The 24,192-nt window shown below is 34.2% G+C and overlaps 1 protein-coding gene across 3 annotated transcripts in view; it reads right to left on the bottom strand.

Moving 5' to 3' along the window:
- Positions 1 to 281: 281 nt before the first annotated feature.
- Positions 282 to 24,192, bottom strand: part of PTAR1 (protein prenyltransferase alpha subunit repeat containing 1) — a 58,495-nt gene continuing 34,584 nt past the window's right edge. The window contains exons 6-8 of one of the 3 annotated variants that reach the window (XM_074361681.1): positions 22,537 to 22,841; positions 20,556 to 20,590; positions 282 to 20,471 (exon numbers count right to left, since the gene is read on the bottom strand). In XM_074361681.1, the coding sequence (XP_074217782.1) occupies positions 20,248 to 20,471; positions 20,556 to 20,590; positions 22,537 to 22,841 (564 nt within the window). In that variant the 3' untranslated portion in view covers positions 282 to 20,247. The other 2 variants (XM_074361680.1, XM_074361683.1) reach the window with 2 other exon arrangements.

The following is a 24,192-nucleotide window of genomic DNA, read 5'->3' on the forward strand; positions in this document are numbered from 1 at the left end:
GAACCGAACTCCATGGCCAATGGCATGGCTCTCACCCCTGGAGCTGGGCCAGTCCTCCTCAAACCAGGTGGCTGCTTGAGGATAGAGCAAGACCTGAGTACTATCACCAAGAGCAGGAAACGGACAGGGGCAAAGGAAAACAACTCTCCCGTTCATCTCAGGCTTATACTAGAGAAGAATGAGAAATTTTAACCTAAATGTACAATAATAAGGGAGTTGGTTCACTGATTAATGTCTTTACAGTGCTATATATTATGCTGCCATTAACAATATCATAGTCACAGACTTTAAAAAAAATAATAATACGGAAAAAACACAAGTTTAAGTTCTCATCACAATTGAAAAAAATTGGGATACAAAATCATGTAGACAGTTGATTACAACTTTTTAAAAGGGCACAGAAGTACATCAAAATGTCAGTAGTAGTCCACTCAAGTAGTAGTGTTATTTTCCTCTTTCTATGTTTTGGTAGTTAAAAAAATGTTTTTAATAGTATACACATGATCTTAACAATTTGAAAAAAAAAATGGCTGTAAAAATTAACAACGTTACCACCAGACATCTAGTGGCATCCCAAAATAACTATTGGGCCACTTTGCATTTCTGAAGCATTTTTCCAGATTTGATTTATCCTTCCAGGTTTATTTCAGATACCACGAACTTCAAGAAAATGTTTTCAGACTCTGTTGCTCTCATTGATACACCTTATTGTCAAAGCATTTGTTTGCAACATTACCAGCCTTACAGCCTCTATGGAAGAGCAGGATATAAATAGACAGAAATTGATAAAATTCTTTGCTCATTCTGTTTAACATCTGCTTATGCACTGGATTGTTTCCCAATTTATTTCAGTAGTACACCTGAATATTATGGTCATCTGGTAGGAACAGCATAAAATATTGATATATTTTAATTCATCCTACACACTAGAACAATTTTACTGGAAGAAAATATGACTACATGTTCTAGATAAACTATAACATTACAACCATGAGTGTATTTCTTTAAAAGTAAGAAGCTATGAAATTAAGTGTCCAGCAATTTCAGTATTTTTCCCCCTCAATATGTGTTTGCTACAGATTTATATCTTTTTGCCATCTTACTAATAGAAAAATGGTAGTAAACACCAATTGTCTAAGGAGTTGTGTAGGATAAAAATGTAAAATTAAGAAGATTCTAATAACCAGTTTTTTTTTCTTTTATCAGTACATAATCCAATCAATAGGCTACCATTACTCATCTGGGGCAGGAGATCACCTCAGTGCTGTTTCTACAATAGCACTGACATATGGAAGTGTAATTTTAAAATCACTACTCTACTCCTGTTTTCCGTTAGGTATTTTGTTTTGGGTATGTTGTATCACATCCCCAACTAGATCATGAGCCCTTCAAGATTAGTGACCAAATGTCAGTTATATTCCCTTTGTGTTGCTTCCACCGAACACCTAATAGTTAATGGAGTACTTGGGAAGTATTCATCAAATATTTGTTGGCTGATTGATATATTTACTAACTGTCCTTCCAATTACTCCAGTTAGATTGTCCAAGAAGACTACTGAAGTGATTTGCCTTTAAAATAATTTCTCTTTCCTTTTTGTTACTATTTTTCCTAGAATTCAGTAGCCTCTGAAAAAAAGTTATAGATATCTCTATTGACTCAAAAATAAAGAGCCTAGGTAAACCTTTAATAGTAAATAGTCAATGTCAGCAATTTTTCATGCCCTTTGCCAGCCAAGCAGGATAATTTTCCATTCCTCATTCTCTCTCTTTCTCATATTCAGGATGAACAATAACAATATTAACGAACAGTTATGACCATATTGACAGTTTCCAGTAGGTTATTTTATCAAAAAGCCTCTGAATATTAGATCTTCATTCCACAAGCTGCATATGCATATGCTAGCCACTATGGTAGGCATTTGAAAGACTAAGTCAAATATCACAGTCTCTCCATCCTCAAGGATTTTTCCACCTTAGGAAAGGTGGACAGACTTATAAACAAATCATTTCAGGGAAGTGTACTGGCTATGATAAAAGATATACAAAGGAGTGGCCAAGTGGCTTTGTTGTTGTTGTTATCATTGTTTGTTTTTCTAAATACTATGTGTTCAGGGAATTAAATCAATTCTCTATCTTCTAGAAGTCAGGCCTATAGTTAAGTAAGCAGGGTTTTTTCCTTAAAGAAATTTGTTTCCTAAGTTTAAAAAATTTTTATGAGCACCTGCACTTGATTTCCTTTTAACCAAAAGTCGTGTGAGTTTCTGCTAGATGAGAAATACATGTATTTTTAAAGCACTATGGGGAGACAAATGCGTCTGCTTCCAGAAAAATAATAGAGATCATCTTCCTAATGAACATACCTCTGAAAGCTGAAAAAAAAACAAACAACAAAACTTAGGATCTCTGACTTTTTTGTCAGATAGAAAATTGACTTTGAGAGGGGACATTAGTCAACATAAACTTAAAAACACTTTCTCCTTTTATTTTATTCCTCAGAGAAATGTATCCTTCTTCTGCCTTCCTCCTCAAACTCATATCTTTTTATTAAATCTAACTGTGGAGATGCTTCAAAGTTAGGTCAGTTTTGTTATGGATTGGATTTTGAAAGCACTTTTTAATTTCAGCATTCATGCAGCCCAGCACTGCGAAATTGAATAGGCCGTGGTTATGGGAACTGCAGGAACTGAGATGGAACCAAGAAATCTGTTACTGGAGAAACCTTTTGAGAGCTGACAGATTTTTAAGTCACTCTTAATAAGGTCTGATAGGTTAAGGAATAACATATTCTGGGATTTAGGAAAGCAGCTTTTCACTCCTCCTTGCCATTTGGGAATTATTTTCATTCTCACGCTACTGCAAACCTATCAAGAAAACTGAATTGAATGTGTCTCAGTGAGCTGTGTAGCATAAATTTAAAACTTTCACAACTAAAATTCTCTTGCCAAGTGGCTAGGTAGGGCTGTGTTACTAGCATGCTGCTCAAAAAGAGTCAGGTATGCATTTTAATTCTGTTTGCATAGAACAGAGAATAATCCTTTAGGCTTCTGTATAGTCTGCTAAAAAATATATGGTTGAGAGATTTCAGCTATAGACCCTCTTGATCAGTGCTGAATCCTAATGTAAGTTAAGTATTTCCCAAATTCTTCTATGGATCACTAGTTCTAGGGGAAGACAGTGGTTATTATGTGGAAGAAAAAAAGTTCCAGGATCATGTAAACCTGGAGAACCTGGAGTAAGCTAAAATTTATAGTTTGTTTTTGTTATTGTTTTGTTTTCTTAATTTATTGCAAGGCTTCTATGAGCCTTTAAATGTAAATTTCCAGGAGGAGAATAGAGAGGAAAGATCTAAAATGTTTAGTGTTCCCTTTGCAAGAAATCTTTTGAGGGACAGGCAAGGTTGCATTATGACATTTGAAGGCCCCTTCCTTCATAAAAAATATTAAAGAATATATTTTAATAACTGTATTGGTACAAAGATGAAAATATTACATAACAAAACGTTTTCTTTGACTTAAGAGTTCTTTTTTTGCCTCTAATTTTTTTAAAAAACATTAAGACTTTTTATGGGCTCCTTAAAGCATTGTGGACCCTAGGCATTGTACCTGCTCTAATAGATAAGCCGATCATAGAGATAGGTGCTACATAGGAGGAGTGAGTCACTGCACAAAACCCACACAGGGTAAGCGATTGAGAAGCACAATATGGCATTCCACTTGAGGTACTGAGATGGTGGGTTACAGGGTCATCACTTTCCTTCATGCTATGGGAACTGAAGAAACAAAAGGACACACACACACACAAACACACACTATGGCAAGAAAGCAAAGTGTGGCAAATCTCCATGTCATTAATTCTATGTGAACTCTTAAACTGAAATACTGTATCTATTTTTATGTGTTCTATGTACATCTGAACCAGGTTAGATACAATAGCTGGAAAAAGAGAGTCTTAGTTTCTCACCTACGCATATGCATCTAAACATTCTTTCCCACTCAGGACGTCTTTGAGGGAGAAAGTTCCATAGCTGAGACTGATGTCACCAACCTTTATTATATGCAAGGCTTTCAATTTGTGGTTCTGTTATTTAGTCACAGTGAACTCTCTGGCCAGAGATAATATGAGATGAATTAATTAATTGATTAATTAATTATTATTAATTCTTCCTTGACAAGTAATACAGGGGTAAGAAATTGAGTGTAAGGCTCACAGTGACTTGAGCATGATGCCAAATTTGCCTCTTTTAGCCATGCAGACCATATCACTCAAGACTGATGGTTCATCTTGAAAGATAAATTAGTAAAAGTGAATTTTTTGTACAGTCTAGGGATGTAGTAGTTTGTTTTTCTACTAATGTGTTTACTCAAAGATAAATGGCCACTTTCTGGCTCAGGAGCAAAGTTAAGTGGATTCCAGAAATACACAAGGTCTGTGTGAGAATTTAGTACATCATAAATGTGGCATTTCAAGTTAGTTCAGAAAAGATGGATTATTTAATAGGTGTTATTAGGTCAACTGACTAGCCACTTGTAACAAAATAAACTGGATCTCCAAACTGCCCTTCTTTATATCAAAATAAATTCCACATACTTCAAAAATAAAAGTGTAAAATACTGAAAAGATTAAAAATGCTTGAAGAAAACACAAGTGAATATTATGTATAATCTTGGAGTGGAGAGGGCCCTTTTAAGCATAACACAAACCCAGAATCAGAAAATACCAATAATTTAACTATGTTAAACTTAAAGAATTTCTGTATCAAAAGATTGAAAACAGAGTCACAAGAAAACCTTAGAAAATTATGCATACAATGTAATAAAGGGCCACGTTGCCTGATAGAAAACAACCTCACAAATAAACAAGGAAAGATAAGCAGATATAAATACAAAGGAATACTAGCCAATTTCTAAAAGAAAAACAAATGACCAACAAACTTATGAAAAGGTGCTCACTTAACTTCTCTTGTAATTAAAGAAATACAAGAGATGACACTGATAATATTTTGCACCTATTAGATTAGCCAAAACAAAACTTGATAATATATTACATTATTGAAAATGTAAGAGAACAGGTATTTTCATTATACAATAATTGTGAGTATAAAATATACTGGTAAAGAGGTAAAGATCTGCTTAGCTATAAACTTTGGCCCTGCAATTCCATTTCTAGGAATTTATCACACAGAAATACTCAAGAGTGATGGGTGTTTATTGTAAAGTAGTCATACATTTCAGATGTTTTTGCATTGTGCAAGTGTACAAAGACATGTGCATATCATTGTAGCATTGTTTATAATAATGATTTGGTAACTAAGATGACTATCAATAGGGAGCTGGTTAAATAAATTATAGTACACCAAAAAAGGAATATAGTAAATCATTAAATGAAGGGGCCCATGAGTTCTTACAAGGAAAATCGTCTGCAATATACTGTTAACTAAACATTCAATTTACAAAACAGTATGTTTAGAATAATCCCATTATTTTTTAAATGTCAGATATTTATCAAAAAATTTGGAGTAATATATACCAAACTATAATAGTGTTAGTCACTCTTTCCATCATAAATACCTGTAACACTTGAAACATTTATAATAAGCACTTACTATTCTTGTACTCAGAAAAAGTAGTTTATAAAAAGAGCAAACAAAAAATTACCATTAGGAAATTTTAATAGAGTTGTATTTTTTCTGAAAGATGATTTTTCCTCCTTAGGCCCAACTAATTTAGATGTCTTATAGCATTGAAGTGCTGAGCAATAGAATTTGTAGTCAGACAACCTTTTTTCATATATCTGACCTCTGTGTAGCTGCTACTGCCAGAAGGAATTGGAAAAACTGTCACCATTGGCTTGAAAGTTCATATTGAATTCCTTTATTAAAGTTAGAAACCTGGAATCTGTAAAGAGCATATACCATGAGACTTCCCTGCTGCTGCAGACACAGCAGTGATTGTTTATGAGTCATATTACATATTATCAAAATACATTCTCCTCATAGAAAATTTGGTAAATATAGAGTTGAAAGAACAAAATTCCTTACAGCTCCTCCACTCAAAGCAACTACATTTAGCATATACTTTAAACAATTCTTTTTTCCCTACGTCTTCATTTTTCCAAGTATGTGATCATATTGTATAAACAAATTTTCATCTTGCTTTCATCACTTGGCACATTTTATCACATTATTTTAAAAGTTCCTTTGTAAAACCATTTTACTGGCTATATAATTATTTATCTAATAACCCCCTATATAGCTTGACATTTAAGTTGTTTCCAAATTTTCGTTAATATATATAATTTTAGGTGGATATCTTTATATATAAAACTTTTTCATGTCAGGATTTTCTCTTTAGGGTGATTCCTAGAAGTGAGATTCTTGTATGCAAGGATGCCAAGACTCCTTACACAAATGACTAAATTGCCTATTCTTATTTCCCCTCCTACCAGTCATGAGAAAGTGAGCATGTTTTATTATAGTCTGGCAAACATTTGATATTATTACTAAAAAAAAAAAAGCAAAAACCTTTGCTAATTTGATAGGTATTGAAGTCTTATTTTAATTCTGTCTTTGCTACTAAGATTGAATATTCTTCTGCCTTATCTGTTAACCACCTTTTTGTCTTTTTGTGAGTGTGTGTTTGTGGATGTTTGTACTGTCTGTTCATACCCTTTACCCACTCATCTACTTTGGTCGTAGTGTTTTCTTATCAAATTGCAAGAATTCTTCAAAAGCAAGGGTGTTTATAATTCTTTAAATTTTGAAATAACCCTAAATTTACAAAAAAGTAGCAGACAGCATATAAAGGACAACAATATTTATATTTTAAATCTATGGCATTCTTACAAGTGTTGCCTCAAGTTCATAGTTTTTCATTGTTAGGATATTGTTTTACTTTTAGACTTAAAATCTGAGTTTACTGGGCATTTTTTAATTGTTGATCAGTTCTTTTTTAAATTGAAGTATAGTTGATGTACAATATTAGTTTCAGGTGTACAACATAGTATTTTGATATTTTTATACATTATACTAAGTTTAAAATTATAAAATATAATGCTATATTCCCTGTGCTGTACATTATATTCTTCCATCTTACTTATTTTATACCTAGTAGTTTGTACCTCTTAATCCCCTTCTCCTGTCTTGACCTTTCTCTTGCCACCTCTCCCCACTGGTAACCACTAGTTTGTTCTCTGTATCTGTGTTTCCATTGTATTCATTCCTTTATTTTTTTAGATTACACATATAAGTGAAAACATACAGTATTAGTCTTTCTCTGACTTATTTTCACTAAGCATAATACCCTTAGGTCCCTCCATATAGTTGCATATAGTAAAATTTCATTCTTTTGAAGGCTGAGTAATATTCCACTGTGTGTGTGTGTGTGTGTGTGTGTACACACGTATATATATATATATGTGTGTGTGTGCTTCTTTATCCATTCATCTGTTGATTCACACTTAGGCTGCTTCCGTATCTTGGCTATTGTAAATAGTGCTGCTATGAATATTGGGGTGCATGTATCTTTTCAAATTAGGGTTTTCATTCTCTTCAGATATATTCCCAGCAGTGGACTTGCTGGATCAGTTGCTGGCAGTTCTAGTTTTAATTTTTTTGAGGAAACTCTGTACTGTTTTCCTTAGTGGCTGTACCAATTTATATTCCCACCAATAGTGTACAAGGATTCCCTTTTCTCCACATCCTCACCAACATTTATTATCTGTTGTCTTTTTGGTGATAGTCATGCTGACAGGTATGAGGTAATACCTCATTGTGGTTTTGATTTGCTTTGCCTTGTTGATTAGCATTGTTGAACAATTTTTTCATTTGTCTGTTCCCCATCTATATCTTCTTTGGAATAATGTCTATTCATGTTTTTCTGCCCATTTTTTAATTGGTTTTCTTTTATATTGAGCTATAGAGTTCTTTATGTATTTTGGAATATTAGTCCCTTGTCAGACATATTTACAAATATCTTCTCCCATTTAGTAGGTTGTCTTTTTGCTTGTTGATGGTTTCCTTTGCTGTGCAAAAGCTTTTAAGCTTGATTAGGTCCCATTTATGTATTTTTACTTTTGTTTCCCTTGCCTGAGGAGACAGATCCAAAAAAATATTGCTAAGATTTATGTCAGAGAGTACTGTCTATGATTTCTTCTAGGAGTTTTGTGGTTTCTGGTCTTATGTTTATGTCTTCAATCCATTTTGAGTTTATTTTAGTATATGGTGTGAGAAAATTTCTAATTTCATTCTTTTACACATAGCTGTCCAGTTTTCCCAATACCACTTATTGGAGACTATCTTTTACCTATTGTATATTTTTGCCTCCTTTATCTTAGATTAATTGACCGTATGTGTGTGGGTTTATTCCTGGGCACTTTATCTAAATTATTTTCCCCACTTGAGAAATTTTTTTTGTTTTCATTTGTTTCAAAGTATTTCCAATTTTACATCGTGATTTTCCCTTTGACCCACTTGTTATTTATGAATGTGCTGTTTAATTTCCATATATTTGTCAGTTTCCCAAATTTCTTTCTTTATTGATGACTAAATCATTCCATGGTGATCAGAGAGCAAACTCTGTATGCTTTGAAACTTTTAAATCTATTAAGACTTATTTTATGGCTTACCACATGGTCTATTCTGGACAATTGCACTTGAGAAGAATGTGTATTTTGCTGTTGTTGGGTGAAGTATTCTATAGATGTTTGTTAGATCTAGTTGGTTTAGAATGCTGCTAAAGACTTCTATTTCCTTGCTAGTATTTCTGTCCAATTGCTCTATCCATTATTAAAAGCAGGGTATTACAGTCTCCAGTGATTACTGTTGAATCTTATATTTTCTTTTAATTTGGTCAGTTTTGCTTCATATATTTTGGGGCTGTTGTTAGGTGCATATATAATTGGTATATCTTCTTGATGGATTGAACCTTTTATATTTAGAAAATATCCTTTGTTTCCAGTAACAAATTTTGTCTTGAAATCTGTTTTGTCTGATATCAGCATAGCTACTTGCAGTTCTTTTTTGCATCATGTATCTTTCTCCATCCTTACTTTCAACCTATTTGTATCTCTTTGAATTTAAAGTATGTCTCTTGTAGGCATTATATATACATACATATATATATATCCTCATTACTCAAATAATTTTTTCTGTATGCAGAATTCCATAAGGGCAATTACACAATCCCAGCACATTGAATTTATCATTCCCACTGTCCTTTGACTTTAAAAGTTGCTGACAAGAAGTCAGCTATTGGTGTAATGTCTTATCATCAGTTACAAGGCTCTTTTTCTATCGATATCCTACAGTTTCAGTACAATATGGACTTCTTTTTACTTACCCTGCTTTGAAGAAAAAGTTTTGGTTTTTTTTTCTAACATTTTTAGTTGCATCCAGTAAGAGTGTTGGTCCTGCCAATATTGGAAATGGGAATTAATTTTTAAATTAAATTAGAATCTTTCTTTACATACTTCTTTATAATTCACTTTTTTAAATGTTAGGGTTTTTTGATGTAATTATATATTCTATTTTTATGTAATGTGCAATATTTTACCATCGTAGGAAAATACCAATTTACTGAATCTCCTATTGTGCATTCGTTTTTTTTCACTATAATAAATGCTACATAAAATGCTTTAAAGATTTCTTCACATGGAATAACTAACATTAAGACTCATATGAGATCAATGTTATAAATTGGATGTGTCCCCACTTAGTTACAGACAAGGGAGAGCTGGTGATAATTTTTGCTCCAGGGGCCCTTAGTAGATGATAAGACTCTATAAAACTTCCTTGAAAATAAAACAAATGGGGTGTCTAATGCTGCACCCATCCCATTTACTCATTCACTTTCCAGTATTCTCTTGATAACATGTCTAAGGAGATCACTAGCAATCTAAGAAATAATAGAATACAAAAATAACATGATAGTGGGTCATTTCAGCCCATAGGCTCCCTACACAGAAAACAGACCTTTCATTAATCATCTGTAATTGCTGTGAGAGGTACATGAGGAATCTAAGAGATTTATGTATGTTCAGAGGATTCTGATACTAAAAGTGTAAATTCAAAAGTATCCGTCTGGTCATATAATTAAGGAGTGGTGAGGGACTTCTTCCTGGCAACCAGATTTACTCTAAGAATTTCTCTGTGAAAGAAAAGACACTATAGAAATTATTTCTTCTATTTTCAACTTTTACCGTAGCATGGGACACATATAATTATACTTCTCATAAGGGCATACTGTAACTTGTTAGTTTAAATACAGCTGATGCCCAATCTAGCCATTTTGGAGTTGAGTGAGAAGACAGAAGCCAAGCTGTTTAAAAACAAAACAAAACAAGCAAGCAAACAAAAACCCTGACTTCTTCTATTAAAAAAAAAAAAAAAAAAAAAGAGGCACCAAAAGCAAAAAATTGAGCTTCTAGCATGAGGAAAGTGATACTGCTAAATATAGACAAATGATGAAAGCTTTATCATATCTAAAAGCTTAAGTGGCTAGTGTATCCTGCCTCTGTTATTATTGTTAATCTCTTGTTTCAAGAAGCATCCTATTAAGCAAAGCAATCTCTCAGGGAAGAAATTTGCTAATATTAATTGTTGTCAAACTTCTTAAATAATCTGCTTACTAATTCAAATCAAAACTGTCTTTAGTAAGCTAGTTCCTTTCCCTAAGACATCAAAGCAAAAACAATACTGTAGTTCTAAACATTGTGGCATTTTGGCATGATGCAAAATAAATCCTATATCCTATTTCCTACCAAAAATAGACACAGATAATAGTAGTGCATTATTTAAAATACAATCCTTAGGAGTCATGGGACAAAGTAATAAAGGCCTTTCCCACAAAACATCCTTTTGAAATATTTAAAATCTGAATTAAAAAAAGTATCCATTTCATCAAATGCTTTTTGGGGTCTATTTATGTATTATATACCATTTAAGTAACTCTGAATGTTATATTTGTCTTATGTAGAAGTGAGATCTCAAGATTAAGAAAACATGGGATATAACACTGAAATAATCAAGTAAATTCCCTGCTCTATACCTTCATTTGAAATATATGGGGAAAAAGCATATCCAGTCATAATGATGATTTCAATAAGTGAACTAGTCATTGTTATGCACAACTGAAGACAACAAATTTCTCTAATTTGTTTTTGGCATTTTTTTTTAAAATGTTGTAGACACAAATGACATTTTAAAATTCTTTTTACAAATGTAGTTAATCAAATCATTGGTTTCACTCAGACAACAGCTTACACCTCCACCCAACTACCACCTTCACAGCAATTCAACAGGACTGGTTGGCAGACTAAAATTGAGTTTAAAACACCACAAGTAAAAATAAATCACATTTACCATTCGTTTTAGGAGATGAAAAGTTTACTTAGAAATTGCCGACACTTAGCAAAGATAAGACATAAACACTATTTTCCATATTCTACAGAAATACAATAATTTATAGCTGGCTTAGTACATTGTCACATGATAAAAACAGACCTAATGGAAGAAAAGAATGGTTCATTCTACTTTTCTGCCACTTATCACAACTTAGTAAGTGTACCAGTAAGTGCTGGAACGCAGCTGCATAGGAAGATTAGAATCCTAGGGCTGTTGGTTAATACATATTATTGTATTACAAGAAGAATATAAAAACAAAATAGGTACAGATATATAATTAACATGCAATTTAAGCTGTTATTTTGAAGAAACAGGACAGAATTAAGTGAACACATTGAAAAAAATGTGTTGTTATAATCAGCGTATCATGGTATTTTACATGACATGGAATTTCTTCCTCCTTAAGTAATGCTTGGCAAATTGAAATGGGTTGAGACTACTTCTAGAGAAAACAAAATAAAGACAAAGGAAAACAAGTGGATAATTCTGTTAGATGCTTTTCTAAGTATACTAAATAACTTTTAAAGTACTGTAATTTCATGCCTACCTCACCATCTCCAATTTAAAATAAAGTCATACTTTGCACTCTATGAATCTGCACTGTCCAGTATAGCAGCCCTGAGCCACATGTGGCTTTTTGGGCACTTGAAATGTAGCTAGTCAGAACTGAGATGTACTGTGAGAGCAAAATACATGCTGAATTTTGAAGACTTACTATGGGGAAAAAAGGAAGATAAAATATCTTAATTTTGTATATTGATTACACAGTGAAATAATGTTTTTAAAATGTACTGAGTTAATTAAAATATATTATTAAAGTCCATTTCACTTGTTTCTTTTTTTTTAATGTGACTACTAGAAAATTTTAAATTACATATGTGGCTCACATTTATTTTTATTGGACAGTGCTGATATCTACAGTCATTATATCAACATCACACTTAGAATCCAGCATCACATTTAAAGCACTCTGGAGTACTAACTCCCAGAAAACCCTAAGCACATTCTGCATATACCTTATTGCAAAATTTATTTTTATCCTTCTGCAAGGTACACATTTTAAGTGTAGTAAGAATTCACAAAATATTTAATCCTTAAAAAATGTCAACTAGTATATGGTAAGAACTAAAGGAATTCAATGCAGATTGTTATACTGGGGGGGGGAATAGTTTAAGAAAAACAGCAGTGCAATCAGTGAAGACAATTAGTGTCTTCAGTAAACTAAGTTAGCCAAACTTACCTTTAATGCCCAGGATCTGACCTTGCACCACAGATCATGTATGTAACTTGTCCATTTAACCATAACCTACAAGAAGATCTTAAAATACCACTGACTGCAACTTCATTATCTATTTTCTGGAAAATCTTCAAGCAATATACAATTAACACACATGGTGAATTCTAATAACAGAATGTAGTGTCTGAGAACTATCCCTTAAAGTCCCTCAGTGTTACAGTAAGCAACTGCCTAGTGTCCAAGAGATATGGATTAAAAAAATTTGTTTAGAAGCTATTAAAAAAAGATCATTGCTCTTTCATATTTTTATTCCCCTCCTCTTTTTAGGTTTTGTAGTAGAATGTGTAAATATTTGGCATTTTTATAATACCTCATCTTTTATTTTGTCAAACTCAAAAACAAGTTAACCTAGCATATTCCAGTATTCTCCTAGGAACCACACACACCAAAATACAGTACAGACAGTGGTCACCTCAGTCAGAAGCCAGTGTCACAGTCATGCATCAAGAACCTCACCAGGAGGCAATGCCTAAATTACACCTGTGCTGCATACTCTGCTTCTCACAGGTCAGGCTGGAATGCTTGTTTGTTTTTAAATTGTTTAAATCTGTTTGCATTAGGTAAATGCTGTCAAAAAATGCTCTGAAAGCTACAAATTAACAGATTCTCAAACTACTATATTATTCAGAAAAATCTCTCCCTCATTTTGAAGATGTCTGAAAAAAACAAGTAGAAGTTATTTAATATAACTTCATACTTTACCATGACTACTCTTAAAGCACTGGATAGTAACCAAGATTTAGGAGAAACAAACAGAATCTAAACCATATAATACTAGATACACTAACATAGAAACTGATTGCGGAAGACTACAGTAGTTCTCTCTAGAGTTCAGCAGCCTATTAAGACATTTAACCACATTTATTAACGTGCCTTGCACAAAGAGATACTACTTAAACTTTTCACATCTCCTATCTGCAGACCTTTTCTACATAAATGATATTTTTATTACATGACTAACTCCAGCCTAATAATTCATGTCAAATGATATAATTTTTCAGTTTCAAACATATATTACTCTAAAAATATACTCCTCAATGAAAAGATGACAAGTCTCCTTTCTGAAAGCTGTTTGATGTTAGATCAATAATCGACTAAATATTTATTGAGCACCCACTCTGACTGCATTTAGCTTATACTCATTCTTTAACCAGTAAGAAAAAATACCTGCTCCAAATGCAAGATGACATTTGTGACGGAGGATGACATATTAGCACCTCTAGCAGAATGCTGTATGAGTCAATATCCGGACACGTGAAACTGCTCATCCCTATGACACCGAAAACCCTCAAATTTATTACTGATCACTTTATAAACATTTCAAGTATGCTGCATAGTACTTTGAGGAAAGTGACTGCCATACATAAAATTAAGGCTGATTCCCTAAAGGTATGGACAAAAAGCCAAAACGTCATGGTTTATAAGCAGCCAAAGACTGACTATAAACAGTTAACACCAGTATCTGGTTAATTCAGGCAAATGGGCATGTGTGTTAGGTTTCCAACTTTGCTTGAGGGGGCTGGTCTAATAAAGAAAACTGCTTTTAAATAGGAGCACTTTAAGAAAATACCAAAATAAAAATCCTTTGGATAAAAGTCTTTGTAAAACAACTATATAAGCTGAAATTCTAAATCTCATTTAAGTATACATACATACATATATGTGAATACACTCACATATGTACACCTTACAGGTATCTAAATTTAACTTACAATGTTGTACAACTGTGTATCTTTGCCTTGTATGTTTGAACCTGATTACGTATCTTAAGCACAATACTGTACCTCTCTGGAAGCTAAGAATGTGGACAATGGTGTTAAGACAGAGATAAGCCAGTTGTAAATTTCTAGCCATTAACAATTCTGACCTGTTGAATTCCTGCAAGGTACAAGGCATTATGCAATGTACTGAACGTGTACAAGGTCTGCACACAAACACACTTTCAGGGAAACTGAAGTTTTAAGAAACAAGAGAGTTGTCAATTTGAAAACCAGCAGTGATCATTTTCTCAACAGAATTTCCAAAAATTGAGACTGTCAACTAAAACACCCACACCTCTGCCAAACATGGAAAATAATACAATACAGAAGTCATCTCCATAGAAGACACATGTAAGAGAACATTCATAATCAAGCCGTAGGGACTAAAGCAGCAAGATGAACAATGAGGCAGTCACAGAGCATCTATGAGCTACTGCACTGGTAGTGGTTTATAAAAAATACTATCTATACTAAAATTTTAAGAGCTAGCAATATATTTAGCATATTTTTGCCTTTTCCTTTTTGCTGAATATAAAATTTTGCCCTAAATTTACTAAATGTTCTACACCCTGAGGAATAGTAACAGACTAATGAAAGAAATGCGAGGTTAGCTTTGTGGACCACATTACTGTCCAGAAAGCACAAACCATATATAGCTAATATTCTTGGAAGCACAAGATTTCATCAGCAGAGTAAGCTACTGCTCTCTCTCTTTTTTTTTTTTTTTTTCCTCCTTTTTCCTTCTCTTTAAGAGTTTGGTTTTCTAGTGTTAACATGGCTTGGTAAGAATACAACAGTCAAAATTGGGAGCCTGAGGTCCCCACACCCCAGATCCACAACTGACACAATTGTTTTCTGTCTCCAATATGAACATAGCCTATTGCTGTCCTTAAGGAATACATCATTCAACTGTTCTCTGAAAAGCACTTTGGAATCTTAAGCTATATATTTTAATAAATTACAATTAACAGGAGTTATTTGCTATCTGGAAATATGAAATTCCTATCCTTCCTCACCTCACATCCAAATACATAAAATGCCACATTTCCTGTTTCATCTCAGTATTTACTTCTTTTCCGCCAATATTTGAAAAGATTAAGGTTCCATTCACCACCCCACCCCCTCAACTATCTTACATAGTTCTGAATTTGGGAAGGAATTCTTAAAAGTCCTTAAAATGAGGCAAAAGATTCATTTAGGACAACCATATGGCATTTCTTTTAGGACAGAGTGCCACTGCTTTTCTGTAAACATGGGCTGCACAGGTTTCATGCTGATCTTTAATTATGAATATGTTGTCCTCTAAATGCGATGCCTCCAACCCCAAAAGTGAGTTGTCACTGGTAAAGAACTAATTCTTCTTGGTAGGATGCTTAAAAATGATAACGAAATACAAACCAAAGCATCCTTCCTACTCATATCAGGAACTCACTAAAGGATAAATATTACATGGGACCATGCCTAGCAACTGGAATAAATAATGAGTCACAATCAACTGTTTAATTAAATTTTCATTCTTTGTTCTCTACCTAAACGATAGACTTAAATATAAGTTTGCTTCCCCAAAAAGTAAGAAAGGCACTCAAATGAACACAGTATGTATAGTTATTTTTTTAAAAGACACTGTGTGATGGTAAATAGAGTTCTCAGGGCAGATTTTTCCTGCTCATTGCCTTCATGGCGCTGAATTTGCGTAAGCTTTCCTGTGCCTCCACGCACTTCTCCTTTAGAAAGAAGCACATTACAGAGGACACCCAAGCATAGGGAGGCGCCAGCACAGAAAGTGCTAGGGTTTGCACAGTTCTACTTGAGAAATTTATTTAGAAGACAAAAGGTTCAGTTGTTACAATGCTGTTCAAATTTTCTAGCATACTTTAGATATTTTAAAGTTTTAAAATATAATTTTCTAGTAACAAAATAGCTGTAAGCTTACAAAAGCTTTCTGGAAAAAAAAGTGTTTTCTTCCTTTGATAAACTAAATATTTAGTATCTTCCATAATACAGGGGAACTAAGGTAGAAATTAGATTGTTGCATAGCAAGTGGTAGTTGCATTCCTAAATTATATTTAGCCCTCATGTCGGAAACCATCTTGTGCTATTAAGAGAAAAATACTAGACTGACAATTTGTTCTCAACAATATTAGAAGTTTTTACACACATACATGTGTATGTCTCAGCATATAAGCATGAATTCACTTGACCTGACACAAAGTCTACTACCACATACGCTTTCCTACAAAATGCCACAGAAGAATCCAAGAACTTTTGTTTGCACTTCTTGAGTCACATAAGCCCTTATGTGAAGAGTTAGTGGCTTTGAGTGACATCATGTATATTTAACCTGATAAATAATGGAGCCTTTAATTTAAATTAGAATCGTACCATAGGAATAAGAAGTATGACTTAAAAGTCTAGGCCCAGAGTTTTCAAAGAGGTAATAAAATGCGAAAACCTAGAAAAGAAAAAAGGGACACTAATAGGTATCAAATCCTGAAGTTTAAAAAAATGACTCATACAGGTTTAAGGAGTTTCTAAAAGGTCCACAGTTCAGGTTGGGGAGGGGAAAAGGAGAAGCATAAGATGACTGCTCGTGCACAGACACAGATCAATAAGTCTTTGAAATCAGAGTTTCCTCAGATACCCCAAGAGTGGCTCTGGCTCTACTGGCAAGATCTGTCCTCTAACATCATAAATGAACAGAAAGTAGTGTTTTTAATGTGAATGGTCTTCACTAGTTCTATGAATGTTTAATATATATTAAAGTAGTTAACTGATATTATACAGCTGCATTTCCTGGCTGGGATTTAACAAGTGTAAACAAGGTAATTTAACTAAGGAAAAAAAATCTAAATTAACTTTCTATATGCAATAGCTCCCCCTAAGTATCATGAAGGCAGAATATGTTATTCATTCACAATCCATTGCTCTATTCTGTCAATTTGTCAATCATAACTCACTCTTATCCATCACTCATGATCAATCTTTTGCGTCTTTAGTTAATCATTCATCAACTTAATAAATATTTAACAAGTCCTCACAATGTGCAAGACACACAGAATCTGGTAACACCACTTTACCAAAATAGGCCCACCCCAAAAAAAAAAAAAAAAAAAGTCAGGTGGGGGAGGGCTGGTGGTAGAGTTATTTACAGATCTTATTGCTTTTTTGCTTGTCATTAGTATTCTTGATCCACAGGATGGCCTACTATTCTTCCAGTGAAAGCTGGAGTAAATGTGTGTCAATCTAAATCATCTTTTCCTTTAAAAAAGGAGTATAACATAGTTATAGAAAAACAGGTGAAGACCACCAAGTCCCTAAAAATAGACACATCCTTTCCACTGCATGACCTCATTCAGTCCAAGAGATATTATCATGCCACAGCTAGTGAGTTTAGATGTCAACCATTTAGGAAAAAAACCACAACCATATAGAGTGATACAAGGCTTTTCTGTGAATGAACACCTGAAAAATGCAAATTTTAGAAATAAAGGAGCACACAGAAGTCATATACAAGCAGTATCCTTTGGATATTTGTATTTTTACTCCCTACTTAAAACTTTATTAGGAAGACAGCAGACCGAGATATATTAAAAGGACTGCATGGCTTCAGGCAGAGGTTGGTTAAGAGACTTAAAACATATGAAGATAGTTAACACCAAAGAAGGGCAAGAGACTCTGTGGAAGGTATAAAAAAGAGTGGAGCATTATAAAATTTAGCTGATATTCCACAGGGTATCGCATATACTCATATCCCAACACTCTCACGTCAAAGCATAAGAAGCCCTATTACTTGGGATACTTAAAATAACGCTTAGGAAAAAAGGTAATACTGAGTGAGGCCAGAATTTGGCAACACATATTGGTGGAATGGGCTGAATCTTCCATGTCCTCTCTGTGTAGTCTAGTCGGCCCTCCAAGTCCTGCAGGTGCTAAAGATCATAAATTAATGGTTTTATCCAGAGGTCCAGGTAGACCTTGAGGTATTTGATTCAAAATATCCTCTGTACACAAAGGGTCATAGAATTATGCTCATAATGCCGACCATTTTCTCACCTAAATTCTCTAAAAGCTACAGAAAGGTAATTTTTTGCCATAAGAGAGAAGAGCAGCTTCTGTCTACAAGGACCAGTCTAGACAATTTTTTGGTGTTCTTGTGTCTCACTCGATAGTTCGCCATTCCACAAAATCATGATGCACAAGTACAGGATCTATTCTTTTCCCTTAAGGCAATGCTCCTCACTCAAGTCCTGAGTCTCCATAATAGTGAGACAGATGCAGGGACAGGCAGACCTCTCCCTGTCTCCTCACCCTACAGGTGACCCAGCATATAAAACAGAGAACAGGCAAAGCATAGTGATCACACTTGTTCCTGCTACTATTACATTTCATACACACGTAGGAACACAGCGTCCATCATTAGGGGAACTTTTAGAAGGAGTGGAAGTTCATATTCATATTTCGTGTGTATGTGTGTGTAACGGGATATGGAATTAACTGCAAACAAACAGGAGAATATCTTTAGTACATGTCCCTGAAATAAGACAGATTAAAAAAGATACATTAAAAGTGAAGATGACACAAAAATAATACAAGGGATTGGGAAAATAAAGAGAAAGGTGTGTGGAAAGAAGAAATGCAGAGCATTTATGAGGGGGAACTATATTAAAAAGTTAGACATTACCTGGCCCTTTCCCTACACTTGTCTCATCGACCTAAAAAATCCAGTCCTTGTCACTGAAAAGATAAGATACAGCTATAAGGTGGATACTTTGGTACCTCAATCCTGTTAAGTTTAATATAGATGTTTTTCAGTTTTATTTTTTTAAATAAAGATGGAAGAAATAACCTTCAAAACTATCCTTTCCCCCAGCTTTTGCCAGTAAACTTTTAATAATCACTTGATAAAAAAGTTTATAGTTTATCCAGTGTATCCTCAATAACTTAAATTTTTTAAAAGGAAGATTTTTAATGGCTACATTTCTATCCTTAAGTCTCCCATTTTTCATCATGAATTTGGAAGGAAAATAAGTAGTAATAACTAAAAATGGCATTCTAGGCTTTTTTTTTTTTTGAAAATGACTTTCATAAGGGTTGACTTGAGTGTTTTTGGCATATGCCAAATTTGAGGTAAAAACAATCTATCAAAGCTAGTAATAAAAATAATTTTCCACTACAATTACATAAACTCTTAAAATTACTTTTTTTAAATAACCATTTTTAAAATGGATAACATTGGAAGCATGTGTTTCATATAAATCTCAATATTCTGACTTTGGTTATGTCGGTCTTTGACTTGAGTAGAACACGCTAGAGAAAGAGAAATGGTTTGTATTTTCACATATCCATCCATCTGGCCACTTGAATCTCAAAATGACAATTAGATTGAGTAATTTTGCATTTGTATTGTTCTTAAGTTGAACTACAACATAAACTTTTAATTAAAAAAAATTAGCCTATGCAGCAATTGCACTGAGGTGGGTAGAGGTGTGTGTGAACCAATTTGGAGAACCAAACGAGAAAAGTCTCAAGTATAGAAATATAAAGGATGAGAAGTTAAAAAGAAAAAATTAAGACTCACTGTTTAGCAGGAAGGAACTACACAATTATTTTATCCCCAAAGGAATGCCAGTTCTTAACAAAATAAATAAAATGAAAGATTTACTATGGACTTTTAACCTAAAGATGAAGAACATAAAGCTAGCCAATAATAGCAAACGGTCCATGCAACTATGTAAATAAGGAAAAGCAATATTGCACTAAAAGGGGAACCTTGTAGGACTACTCCACCTCTTTCACTGGCTCAATGTAACTAGCCATTTTCTGTATGCATTGGCAAATCTGGCCTGCTCTACGTTCCGGCAGGTGGACAATACTTGATCGATGAACCTGTGCTCCATTTCCAGGCCTAGGGAGTCTGGAGCTGGTGTCCGCTTCAGGCGTTTGGTTTCCTGGGAATATCCCTGCTTGCTAGAGTCACTAAGTCCATCCACTTCCATTGCCTGAGACGTGTGGGAGCCTGCTGGGATGAGGTGCAAGTCACTCAAAGTCCCCCCAGGGCTGTCTGCAGGTGACAACTGTGTCATGCTGTGAGGAAACCTACCATTTAAGTGATGCTGAAGGTAGAAGACATGCCGCCTATGAAAGAGGAGGGAGGAAGAGAATAGAGAAAGAAAAATCACAAAGTTAAGCTTTTCAGAAAAAGCAAAAAAGTAAACTGATAATTTCAAAACGTATAGTACTCAGTTCACTGCCTCCTTTGTAACCTAGAGCTATCTGAGAGAAGAAGGAAGAACACTTAAGATGAGTCTCTGGGTATCTGGACAGAGTGTTACAAACCCAGATTACTGGTTTGCTTATGAGAAAGAATACTACCCCAAAGGTTTTTAAAAAACATTGACTAAGATGATGACAATCTCTTGGAGTTGTTACTTTTGTAACTACAATATGAAACTAGAAATAGGTCTTAGCCCAATCTTTGTTATAAATTAAAATATACAACAAAACTAAAAATTAACTTTCATAAGAATAGAACTGCTGTGGTTGGTCTTATTATCTAGAAAACCTCTGAACTTTCCCCTAAACCTATCACTATAGTCTCACTAAACATCCACATGCAGTAGGGATATGCTGGGCTCTAAGAAAACGCTGCTAAAAGACACAGTTCTCCTGCCCTTAGAATCATCTGGAGTTATTTGTCACAAACGAAGATCCATGTGCCTAGCCTCCAAAAACTATGACTCACTGGGGTGCACATCCACTGCACAAAATAAGGTAAACTACACAGAATCTAGGTTCTTACATCTCATCCGTCATATTAGCAACTCTAAGCCCTTAAAAAAGAATTCTATTCACATTCCCAGCTTATTCTGGAGTAGACAAGGGAGCATATAACATATCCATTTTACAAAAGATAAAACTTAAAGGACAGATAAGCTGCTTAAGGGCACTGAATCGTAGAAAACTGGCCTGTGTAATATACCGGTCATCCCAACTATCTCTTCTTCCCACTCAAAACTCCAATTAATCTTTATATGAACAAAGAAAGTTTCTGTTTTAAAAAATCTATCTCTCAAATATAATTTTCAATATTTTCTGAGCCTTACTATTATGTCTAAATACCAAAACAACATGCAAGTCAAGATCTATCTTTCTCTCCTAAAAAAGTGGAATAAGAGCGTCTTGTTTTTAAGAGACAAAGAAAATTCTGCATTTATGAAGGCACCAAAGAGGGGAGATTGTTTTCCATCTCCTAATAATATCTTCCAAATATATTTACACTGGAAAAAGGGAACAATTAATTTAAAAATATACAAATATTAAAAATGCCTATCTACTGCCTAGCACAGCTAAGTCTTTTGTCTACAAAGAGAATCTTATAACCTCAAGTAAAATCTGTATATATAACACCAAAGATGTCTCCAACTAAATGATAAAATAAACCAATCAGGGGGCTCCCACATCTGGATTTCATTTCAACATGAAAATTACTGTGAAAATGTACTGGAAACTCAAGTTATGAGGTTGCTAACCCTCTTTCACTCCTTCCTAACAATACTGATCCACTCTCAAAGTACATTTTACTTTAAAAAAACAAAGTGTCAAAAGATTATACTCAACGTAAGTTAATTTGTAGGCCATCATGGTGGGAAGAACAAAAGCTTAACTATTCTGAGTCTAATCAATGGTCTCAACCCTGACTGTACAACAAATTTATCTGTTAGGGTTTTTTTATTTAAAAAAATATGGCAGCACTCCATCCCAGATATGCTAAATATCAGGATCTCCAAGGAGGTAGTCCAGAAACTTTTTAGTTTGGAAGTAACACACATTATTCTGTTGTGCAGTCAATGATGAAGACTATCATCTGAGTCATTGGCAAAGATCTACATGAGGAACCTCCTATTGATGATGACCATGAGGAGGAGGATATGGTAACACAAACTCCTCTGAACCACACAGGCAAAGCTCCACAATCAGATTACCGCCATTTACCCAAGTAGGCAGGAGTCAGGTGTAAGACCTTCTGCAGCTCTAAGGACATGAACAGTTTAAGGCTGGAAACAGATCTTCCCTTCTCTTACCTATGACACCAAAGGGTTTCATGGCCTGGGTACGAATCAATAAGATCAGTGCTGAATTCAACTTCTTCTTCTAGAAGATGGGGAAGATTTATTCTTGATTCCTCTGCTGAAGCCACTGCCTCTTCATCTTTTGGAAGAACTATGGCTGGCTCACTTCTCAAAGGATTTTGTTCCAATATAGAGCCGTCTGTCACGGTTTGGCTAATCAAAGACTTTAATAAAAACTGGCGGTAGTGAAATCCACTGTGGTCTGAAACGTGCATGGATGCCCAGTGTTTAGTAGAAGATAGTTCATCAAGAAGAATCTTGTAGGAAGAAAAAAGGGAAGTGAAATGAGGAATTGCCAAAGGTTTTACTTTCTCCATTAATGCTTTGGATTTCTCTTTGATTCATTCTCTGTTTTGACAATACCATTCCTACCCATATTGTGTATACAACATCCAACACAGTGCTGTCAGTGGTAGTTCAGTAAGTACTAGTTTTCCCTTTCCTTTATAAAGCAATGGCTTTTTTTTTTTAATGAAACAGAGCTTAAGGACCTTTCCCTGGACGTTGATCAATCACATTCTGATTGGCACATACATAGAAAAGCCAAATTCTAAAATAACGATAAACATTAGGGTGCTCACTTTCAAGCAATGCTTACGTTGAAGGGAAAATATAAATTCAGAGGTCAGTTTGATGGAAACCTTCCACATTTAATTAATTCGTACTATATCTAACTTACAATTTTTTTACTCAATGTAATTATTTCTCCTTTATTCTAAGTGTCAGTAGGGCAGAGACCATGTCTGTTTCTGTTCACTACCTAATTCTAAAGGCTTAGTACAAAAACATGATGCGTGAATAACAGAAATTTTCAAAGACTCATGACTTTCACTATTTCTCTCAAACATACTTAAAATCAATGATAAATGGCTTTTTTAAGTAGGTAAGACAAAATTCAGCAGTGAATTATTTAAATCTTTGTATTATCAATCTCACAAACTAAAGAATTTCAAATGGAATGATAAAAAGAAAAGCAGCATTTATAAAAAAAAAAAATTGTTTGGCAGTGTTTTGGACAGGTAGCCAACGCAAATGGGTTTTGATTAGGAAAAGGTGTATCCAAGGGCCTACCAGGTTCCATCAGAGGATCTTCAGACCAGCTAAGGAATAAAGACATACACTCGTCAACAGTGAACCATATAGACCACACAACACCAAAAGTTGCTTTCACCCACTCAGAGGTTCCAGGCAAATGCCTACTCCTTAACCAAGATCCGTCTCCACTCCTCATGGTCCGTTATCTTCCCTAGGAGAAGCCTTTCCCTCTTCTGAACCTCCACAGTCCTCGTGTATTCTACCATATATACTATAAAATTTTCTGTACATCTTTTTATCCCCACTAAATTCTGTAAGTTCTTTGAGATACTTATTCCTAAATAATGTTTCCATCACCCTATATATATAAGTATTTTATGAATCAATGAATGAATAAACAGTTTAATAAATGAAGTGAATAGTACAGAGGGATTAGATAACTCCAAGCCAGGATGGCTGAGTTATATCAGTGAAATGTTTTAAAAAGCTCCTTTAAATTCTAATGAATTAGTTCATAGCCACATAAATTTATTTCAGAGGCTATTGCTGGTGGGTCTCTGAGAAATGGAAAAC

This window comes from Camelus bactrianus, chromosome 4 (assembly GCF_048773025.1).
Source record: "Camelus bactrianus isolate YW-2024 breed Bactrian camel chromosome 4, ASM4877302v1, whole genome shotgun sequence".
NCBI classification, from domain to species: domain Eukaryota; kingdom Metazoa; phylum Chordata; class Mammalia; order Artiodactyla; family Camelidae; genus Camelus; species Camelus bactrianus.